The sequence below is a fragment of the Nematolebias whitei genome, chromosome 11, assembly GCF_014905685.2.
Source record: "Nematolebias whitei isolate Nwh7 chromosome 11, NemWhi1, whole genome shotgun sequence".
Classification (NCBI taxonomy): Eukaryota; Metazoa; Chordata; class Actinopteri; order Cyprinodontiformes; family Rivulidae; genus Nematolebias; species Nematolebias whitei.
Genome location: NC_056508.1, coordinates 28,723,604 through 28,733,407, shown reverse-complemented (window position 1 = coordinate 28,733,407; position 9,804 = coordinate 28,723,604). Strand labels below are relative to the sequence as shown.

Genomic DNA, 9,804 nt, shown 5'->3' with positions numbered 1-9,804 from the left:
TGTATATATATATATATATATATATATATATATATATATATATAGATAGATAGATAGATAGATAGATAGATAGATAGATAGATAGAAAGATAGATAGATAGATAGATAGATAGATAGACAGACAGACAGATAGATAGATAGATAGATAGATAGATAGATAGATAGATAGATAGATAGATAGATAGATATGTATATAGCACAAGAAAACATAAATAGATCTCCTCTGCTGAATCGGTTGTTAAAAATAATATTTTAAGGAATTGAGGAGATTTTAAGGCCTCTATATGGAGAAAATATCTGTAAACAAAGTTAAAAATAGAGCAGCACGGTGGCACAACTGGCAGAGCTGCTGCCTCTCAGCGAGCAGGCTACAATGACTCAAATCCCGGTTTGGAGACCTTTCTGGGTGGAGTTTGCATGTTCTCTCTGTGCATTTTCTCCGTGTACTCCAGTTTCCTCCCACAGAACAAAAACATGCATGTTAGGCTGATTGGTAACTCTAAATTGTCTCTAGGTGTGAGTGAGAGAGTGAATGGTTGTTTGTCTCATTTGTCTCTTTGTGTCCCTGTGATGGACTGGAGACCTGTCCAGGGTGTCCCCCACCTCTCGCACAGTGATGGCTGGACATGGGCACCAGTGACCCCCGAGACCTGAAAAGGAAGAATCAGGTAAAGATAATGGATGGATGAAGTTAAAAACGTTTCTGAAGGTCCTCAGTCATCCAGGTCATAATGAGTATCAAGTTAAATATTAAGAAGTTAACAAAAACTGAAGTCATGGTGCTCATCTCAACATGAGCTCAACATTTACATATAGAGGGCCTGAATGGACACATTAGCACAAAACCAACAGAAAAATAAAATAAAACCAATAAGAGCCAGAATCAGCATTCACACCTAAAGTCACATCAGACCCTGTCTCACTTGATCAAATTCACATAAAAACACATTTTCTTATTTCTTCTATAAGGTTCAAACAATGCTTCCTGAATCGTTTGACTGTGTCCACAAACCACAATTCGACTTTAACACACCACGCAGACGCAATATTATTGCGCAGTGAGCGCAATAATTCAACTCTAAGCGGTTTCTGTATTGTTCTAGCTTTAATGTCGGACCGAGCACACTTATTCTACCTCCACAACAACAAGAATCCGTGGCTTCAGTGAAGCATCAGGCGCAGAACAAGTCGCTCTGAATCTTTCAAACGTGGCGCTCGGTGCGTCACGGCGCTGCGCCTCCTCTCTCCCCTCCGCACGCACGGAGCCAGCCGTGTTGGAGGAGGCAGATCCGACGCTCGCGCGCTGATGTGCGGCGATGCCATCGCGGCTGGAAGCGGACACACAGCAGCGACGGAGAGACTTGGAGGCGAGATGAGCCCGAGGAGGAGCGCGCGGTGAGGAGGAGGAGGATCTGGTCCTGTCCGCCGCTGCGGCCTGTCGGAGCGAGCCGGGGGCTGGATTTGACAAGTCGGGCTGGGGGACGCGCTGGTGCGGCAGAGCACTGAGGAAAACAAGCAGCTTCTTCGTGAAGATGGAGGAAAACATGCAGCCAGACGCTCAGACGAGTAAATGTTGGCTTCTTTTCTGATTTTGGATGTAAATAATCTGAAGGGCTAAAAACAGAAAACAACAGAGGGCTGATGGTGTTCATTCATCTTCTCCTTGCTTTGAATTCTGCTTCAGCATTCAGTGTTTAACTGCAGTCTTATACACCTCAACATAGCTGAAATACTGAAATGTTTTGCTTCATGTTTGTCTTTCACACCACAGCTGCAGATAAGCCCTTCTAAATAAAGAGACAAACATGACACCTGTTTGTAGCTGCTTGTCACAGCCAGTCTTATTTTATCTCTCAGGAGAAGATCTGACACCACACAGATCTGCTGCTGCGTTGCTACTCACTCAGCTTCTTTCTGTTTAAATTCCAGACTACGGAATGATGCACGGAGGAAGAGGAGGACAAAAGTGGAACGTTTTCTTCCTGGTCCTGGATTGGTTTTAATCAGATTACTATAAAATAAAAAACAAGGTAATCTGCATCTGCAAAGAGCTAGCCTTTCAAATGCAACAATACTCCCAAGTTTTAGAGGACAACTTCTACAGTATGCAAAGAAAAAATCTTGACAAATAAACAAATTGTAGGAATAAGAATGTGACACACCATGAAGTTCACCTATTGCACACTCTGACATGGTGCAGATTGTTCAAGCTTTTCCCCAGGCTGCTGAAGACATTTATGGCTCAAACCTTTCAGCATGCATCTTGCAGGACTAAAAGGCTGAGGCTTGTCGACTCAAGTGGCCATGATGTGACTGATAGCACTCCAGCCTTCTTTGTCCAAGTGGTCTGCATGGCCTAGAGGTTTGCGGTATAGGGCAGTGGCTTGCTGTATTACAAAAATGAACCTAAACTGATCCTCCTCTGTGCTTAATGGTGGGTTCTGCAGCCTGAGGCACCACTCTTTAATGCATCTGATGATGTGATTGAATCAAAGATCTCTTCCCACAAGACTCTGTTCTAGTGGAGCACATAGATGACCCGTGGCTTAATTCAGTCTCTAGTTGTTCAATCTGTAGTGTTTGTGAGGGTGGTTTATTATTTTAAAACACGTTTAAACGTCTCATACCTGCAGCTGTTTCGGTAAGTTGAGCTGCCAGTCGTGGAAGATGAAAGCATCTGCAAGAGCATTTTCTCCACAGCTCTGAGTTATTTTCTAATTGTGTTGATTTACCGGTACTCGTTTGAGTGTTTTGATTTTTATGAATCTTTAATGTCTGCCATTTTCGTGAAGAAATGTTTACAGTCTGGTGTGGAAGTTTGACTTGTTTTAAGAGCTCTGAGTAATACGTGAATATTGAAGAAACATTACAACCATGATGGTTTGATGGTTGTTACATCACAACATTTAGGGTATTTGTGATGAGGAGACACAAATGTGGTTTATGCACCAAAAGAACCTTGCGATGTTTTGCAAGATGATGTTAGAATTGGTGTTTTATTGTTCCTCCACACTACTTTAATCAAACAAACACAAGCTGTGCTGTAATGCTTGGGAGGTTCTATCAATCTGTGTGAAAATTATGACCAAAAATGATGAATAATTATCAATACTTTACAACTTCTCTTGATGTCTTCAGTGATCAGGAGGCGATGGCAGCGTTGGCTGAGCTTTAGCACTACTACCTACTCCAGCTGATGGATGCCCACCTCCTGCACGCCTGATCCTGCACTATAGGCTGAATCTCCCCTTTCTCTCCTTCTGCCTCTCCTCCTTTAACCCCGCACCCTCACCTCCTCTTCCACCTGGTGTTTTGCCTCACCCTTCCCCCCCCCACCAGCTGGAGTTTCAGTGTACCTCTGAAGTCTCCTCCACGATGGCTTGTTGCGGGCGCTCTCTCGACTCCCCATGCACTCTAGCCTTGCTCGTAGGCTTCCAGTTCGCCTTTGTGCTCTACTTTTCCCTGGGTGGCTTCAGAGGTCTGGTGTCTGTCCTGGTGCACACCACAGAGCCTGAGTTTGATTATTCTCGACCTCATGATGTCTACACCAACCTCAGTCATCTAGGAGCCCCATCTCCTCTACATCGGAACTCCAGCACTGGACTTCCAGCTTCAGGACAACCTCTGAAAGACTGCCCGATCCCGTCCCCCCTGTTGGGTGAGAGAAAAAAAAAATATCAGGGAGTTATTTTAATATGATTTTTCTGGGTTGTTTGCTTGTTCTTCACATGCACACAAGGGTTTTCTCCTAGTGCCGTATTTTCTGGAGTATAAGTTGCACCAGTCAAAAAAAACCCCAACATATATAAGTCACATTAATTATGTGTCACCACTGACTGTTTATTATGCATTTATCTAATGGTCTAAACAGCTTCATTTCACCTGGGTGGTGTGGCGCCATCCATCCATCCATCCATCCATCCATCCATCCATCCATCCATCCATCCATCCATCCATCCATCCATCCATCCATCCATCCATCCATCCATCCATCCATCCATCCATCCATCCATCCGTCCATCCATCCATCCATCCATCCATCCATCCATCCATCCATCCATCCATCCATCCATCCATCCATCCATCCATCCATCCATCCATCCATCCATCACAGCCCAGTGAATGAAGTGAGTGGGTACGGGAGGACTCGCTGTTGCAGTTCTTCGAAATTCAACGCGTCAGTCAAAAATTGCGTTATGAATATGGAAAAAAAAAATGTATATAAGTCACTTCGGTGTACAGTAAAAGTCGCAGGACTGACAAATCTATGCAGAAAACTGTGACTTATATGCCGTAAAATACGGTACTTCACTTTCCTCCCACAGACCAAAAACATTCATGTAAGATTAATTGGAAACTCAAAATGATGGATCGCGAGGCGTGTGAGAGAACGTGAGTGGTTAGTCTCATTTGTCTCTATGTGGCCCTGTGATGGACTTTCAACTTGTTCAGGGTGTCTCCTGCCCTTTACACAGTGACAGCTGGAGATAGGCACCAGCTCTCAGAGACCCAGAAAGTAGAAGCGCGCAAAAAAAAATAAAAAATGGATGGATGGAACGATTAATCAGTAAAATACGTGGATTGTTGCCTTTCATTTTCTTCTATGCTGTTTGTTTCCTTTCCAGTTGGACCTGTGTCAGCCCATCTTTCCTCTCCTCTGTCTTTGGAGGAGATCAGACAGAGAAACCCATTAGTGTTGCCCGGCGGGCGCTATCGGCCTCCAGACTGTGAATCCAAACACCACACTGCAATCGTGGTACCGTATCGGAATCGACTACACCATCTTCGTGCCCTTCTTTACCACCTCCATCCCTTCCTGCAGAGACAACAGATTCACTACAGCATCTACATTGTCCAGCAGGTCAGGCTCTGGTGTTCATGTTGTTCTAGTTGATTCAAGATAATATTAATGCGCCTACGAGTCAAAAAGCACTGCTTTGGAACAGTCTTCTGGTCTCATTCCTGTTAAATAATGATTAAATGCTGATACCTGTATAAAGCTGGTCAGTTACGCTGATCAAATGACCACAAAGATCTAGTTCAACTGCATGCTTCTCCATCACAACGCTAATCTCAGTGCAGGTATGGGGGGTGGGGTGGGGTGGGGGGGATAAGCCATCAATGTCCACTTCAGTTTCACCTTCTGTGGAGACTTTCAGGAAAGTTCCAACAAATCTGTGACAAATAAATTTGGATTCAGTGTTGTACTTGAAAGTGTGCTTTTCTGCTGACGCTGCATTCAGTAAAAATAATACTGTTATCTTACCACATATAAGATGCAGTGAATGTAGCATGATTTAAAGTGAGATGAAGAAGGAAATGTGGAGGTTAAGCTGTAAATTTAGGAACTTGAAAAAATAATCCTAAGCACATTTCCCCCCTGAAATTATTACACATGCCTTTTTAATAAGTAACTTGTGTTTCTGGCTCCAGTGGGGAAATGGTACCTTTAACCGAGCTAAACTGCTGAATGTTGGCGTGCGTGAGGCTCTCAGAGATGAAGACTGGAGCTGCATTTTCCTTCATGATGTTGACCTGCTGCCTGAGAATGACCACAACACCTACACCTGTCACAAGCAGTTCCCCACACACCTGTCTGTGGCCATGGACAAATTCAGATACAGGTAGATGTGCATACTTGCAGGTTTCAGTGTTGCTGTGTTGCCCTGAAACAACATGTTTAAGATTGTACATGTTGTCCCTTTCAGGCTGCCGTACCCACAGTATTTTGGAGGGGTTTCTGCAGTGACTCCAGATCAGTACATGAAGATGAATGGCTTTCCTAACCAGTACTGGGGCTGGGGTGGAGAAGATGATGACATTGCTGCCAGGTAAAGCTGGATGAATGAAGCCGAGGTGTCAGAATGAAATGTAAACTGTGCAAGTGGAAATCTGACACATAAGTGTGGAAATAAGATGCACGTTTCAGCCTCTGTCTTCCTCCACTTTTTAACTTTCTTTTGCTGTACACATTCGTCTGGTGTTCTCATTTTTACAACTAGAGATGTTCCGATCGATCAGCCACCGATCATGATCAGCCGATTTCCGTTAGAAAGAACGTGATCGGCCGACACCGATCAATGTTTTGAGATTTATTTGACTTTCTGCACTATTTAACCTGTTGAGAACCTTAATGTTTTCAATCTGTTAGACACTGTGCTACATATAGCAGGTACATTTAAATGTTTGCCAGTTGTCCTTTTTGACTGAATATTTGCTGTTATTGTGCCTGCAAGTTTTTTTTATATATGTTTTGTCTTGAAAAGGTAAATAAAAACATATTTTTGTCCAAATTAAGGTGATTTTATCATTCCTATTTTCCAGATCACGTAGCAAGTAGCACTCATCTTAACTAAATCAACATTTTTTTACCGCTAATCCATGTGATCTGTATCGGTGATCGGCAGCAAAAAACCTATCAGAACATCCCTATTTACAACCACGCCACATATTTTCAGGTTTTTTTTATGTTTTCCTGTGATCTAACATCATCTTTCATCTTCATGCATCTCTCCATTGCCTCTGCTTTACTTTATGTCTCTTGGAGTGGGCTCAGTGGGTATGTTTGCATGGATTAGCTTGCAGATTTGAACTGGAAGGCTTGCAGTACTTAGACTCTTCCCATTTCTATGTGGTGGCACCCTCTCTCCACTCTTCTAGCTCGTCAACTTTTCTCAGTATTTTATGACTGGCGCTGAATGCAATCATTACAAAAAATAGAAACATTTTTAGCTCACTCTTAGAAGCACTTTGTCTTTATTTCAGGCTAATTTAAATAAATCCAAGAAATTCCCTTCTTTATTTGCCTCCTATTGTATGGACTTGTATAATTGTAAGGCTACACGAGCAAGAGATGGAAAAGGGGATCCACTGAGCTTGTCTTTGCTAATAAGAGTATGTTTTTGTGCCCACAATCCCAAAATGTTCGTTTGGCTGTTTTGTTCCTGAAGGTACTCCTTAGGTATCCTTAGACTGAATAATTTCCTTTGTAGATGTTAAAAAAAGTGCTGTTATTACTTAGAGGTCATGCATAATATTTTCCATAACTTTTATTTTTTTCAATTAAAGTGTATGACTGAGAATTTCCTGTTTCTTCTTACTACTTCTGATTGCTGTCTATTCAGAGTGCGGCTGTCTGGCATGAAGATTGTGCGCCCCCCAGTGGCAATTGGCCACTACAAGATGATCAAGCATAAAGGAGACAAGGGCAACGAGCAAAACCCACGCAGGTACATCACCACAGACAAACTTTCTTTATCTCTATTGCTCATCGCTAAAAGGCAGGTGATCATGTAATCTCCCCCCTTTGTGTGTGTTTGCCTGTCTGTTTGCAAAATATCACGTAACCTAGAGGACCGATTTTAATAAAACCCTCAGAAACTAATTATTGGATGTACAGCAGTCCCTCGTTTATCACGGGTGTTTGGGACCACAAGTGAAAAACCGTGAAGTAGGGATACAGTAGTCCAAGTTCAAGTTCAGTTCAAGTTCAGTAAACTTTGTCATGACATGTGCCAGGCTGTAATCACACTCATCACCTGTTACTCCCAATCTTCCTCCTTCAATAAATAATTTAAAATTAAATACTGTAACATTTTAATCAATCAACCTTTATTTATACAGGAATAAATAAATAAATAAATTTAAATAAACAATCCGTACAGCATGGATTGTTTGTTTAAAATGTTACAGTATTTAAATTTAAATTGTAGAGAAGAGAAGTGCAGCATTTGTAATTATGAGGGTTTTCCGTGTGACATATTTTGAATTTTAAGTTGGAAGAAAAACATTGATCAGTGCCTCTGGACAGCAAAGGGTTAACCTTTCACAAAGCTGCGGCAGGAGAAATGTGTGTGTGGCAGAGAAGGAGATCAGCTGATCAGCTGCAGGATGGAGCTTTCCCTTCACTTGTGAGCTGCACACATGGTGCAAAATCATTTAAAATAATTTCTTTTAAATAACCAACCCATGGCTCATCCATCAATCAGCCAATTATATCATGTCCAATTTTATTTCGAAAAACCGCGATATAGCAAATCCGTGAAAAACAAACCGCCAAGTAGAGAGGGACTACTGTACATCTAGTACAGATTAAGTTTTGGAGTCAACCTGATTCAAGATGGCCACCACAGCTAATCGATCTTTACGGCACCAACATGACTCCAACTTGGCCAGTTTTACAGATATCGGCCGAAAATTTGGTGTGGTAGTAGCTGAGACTCATCCCCAACACATACCTTGAACGGTATTTGTCACAGCTAATCTTAGCAAGAACAAAACTGGTTAAAACTTAATGTGGAAGTTGTTGATTCCACATGATCTTGCGATATTGTGCGCAGTTGTGCATAGCAATAATTTTAGGATTTGACCAGAAAAAAGAAGCCGTCCAGATGATCTGACTGAACATTGATGAATTTTATACCTGGATTATTGAGCATGAACTTTGGTGTTTGACTAGAAAGACTAGACCTACATTATATTTTAAGGTGCTGTAAAGTAAATGTAGTTTTAAACTCTGGCACATACCTCTGGTACCAACAAAAGATGTCATCTTGAGGCATCATTCACCTTTTTTATTTTATATTTATCTTTAATTTAACTTAAACATGTCAGGTTTTGTGAACACCCTTTGAACAATACCTTGTTCTCCAACGCCTGCAAGGGTTGATTATCTTTAATGAAACAGCCTTTTTAAGTGTGAGAAAATAAACTGGACATTTTAGAAATTACTCTGACTCTATTTTAAGCAGAAAGTAAACCTGAGATCGATAGGGTGCTTTTAACATATACAGTAGGCCTGTATTTGAAAAGTGGAAAACAGATTTAATATTTACAATGCATTTTTATTATTTTAGATTTGATCTTCTGAAAAGGACCAGACTGAACTGGCACGCTGATGGCCTCAGTTCTCTCACCTATGAGCTGCTCTCCAAAGAGCTGGAGCCGCTCTACACCAACCTGACCGTCAACATCGGAGAAGACCCTCGTCTAACCCAGGGCAAAGCTCCCGCGGCTGTGAAAGCAACGCCTGTCCACCCACGTAGCACCAGCATCATCAAAGGCACAGCGAAACAAGACGAGAGGCTAGAAGACAGCGTGGCGACAAACAACACTGTGGTCAAGCTGTCCGGGGACAACAGAAACCCTGTCCAATCAAAAACAGCAAATCAAACACGAGGGCAGACTGGAATGGTGAAATAAGAGGTATCCAGAAAAGAGCTTGGCAGTAGTAGTTTAAAGTTGCTTCCTCATTCGTTTTGATCTGAAAGACAAAATGATGGAAAGCTTCTTAGATCTGTTGGGAGTAGTTCTGCACTGGATGAAAAGATGAAGGCTGTTTTGTTTCCAGAGGTGGATTCAAGAACACCGATGATGAGTCATGTCTGGGTTTATGATCTGCTGAATGGGACACTGATGCTACTGAAACCTCATAGCTAGACCAGAAGTAGAATGACGAACAACTCCGCTGCGTTCAAGCAGAGGTCCAAAACAATCTCTCAGAGGCAGCGGATAAATGGAGCTCAGCAGTCAGGCTCTGCAGGCTGCGAGCAGACATGCAGCTTCAAGCAGTCCGCTCCAAAACCCAAGAAAAGAGAGCCGCTGCTGTCTGTCCACCTCACTTCTACAGTGGGTTTGTGTTTCTGTGCCTTCTCTCTTTTATGCGGATTTTATAGACCGACATAGATGCTTTTAGGCGCTGAACTGAGGTAAGATTGCCCTCCCCTGCCATGTGTGAAGAATAAAAACAAGAGATAGGATAAAGCTGATTCTGGCTCAGAACAAATCCTCTGTTCCAGGTTTGCT

General features: G+C 42.4%; 1 protein-coding gene across 1 annotated transcript; it reads left to right on the top strand.

Moving 5' to 3' along the window:
• Positions 1-3,375: 3,375 nt before the first annotated feature.
• Positions 3,376-9,329, top strand: b4galt3 (UDP-Gal:betaGlcNAc beta 1,4- galactosyltransferase, polypeptide 3). The gene is made up of 6 exons (XM_037684103.1): positions 3,376-3,658; positions 4,626-4,861; positions 5,434-5,624; positions 5,709-5,831; positions 7,125-7,229; positions 8,856-9,329. Exons 1-6 carry the CDS (start codon positions 3,376-3,378, stop codon positions 9,199-9,201), a joined length of 1,284 nt encoding a protein of 427 aa, XP_037540031.1. The 3' UTR covers positions 9,202-9,329.
• The last annotated feature ends 475 nt before the right edge of the window (positions 9,330-9,804 follow it).

Bases quoted from the DNA above. Each gene is read 5' to 3' on its own strand.
- b4galt3 (XM_037684103.1), top strand. From the start codon at position 3,376: ATGGCTTGTTGCGGGCGCTCTCTCGACTCCCCATGCACTCTAGCCTTG. The intron at 4,862-5,433 runs GTCAGGCTCTGG...TTCTGGCTCCAG, and splicing joins GCATCTACATTGTCCAGCAG to TGGGGAAATGGTACCTTTAA. The intron at 5,832-7,124 runs GTAAAGCTGGAT...CTGTCTATTCAG, and splicing joins GATGATGACATTGCTGCCAG to AGTGCGGCTGTCTGGCATGA.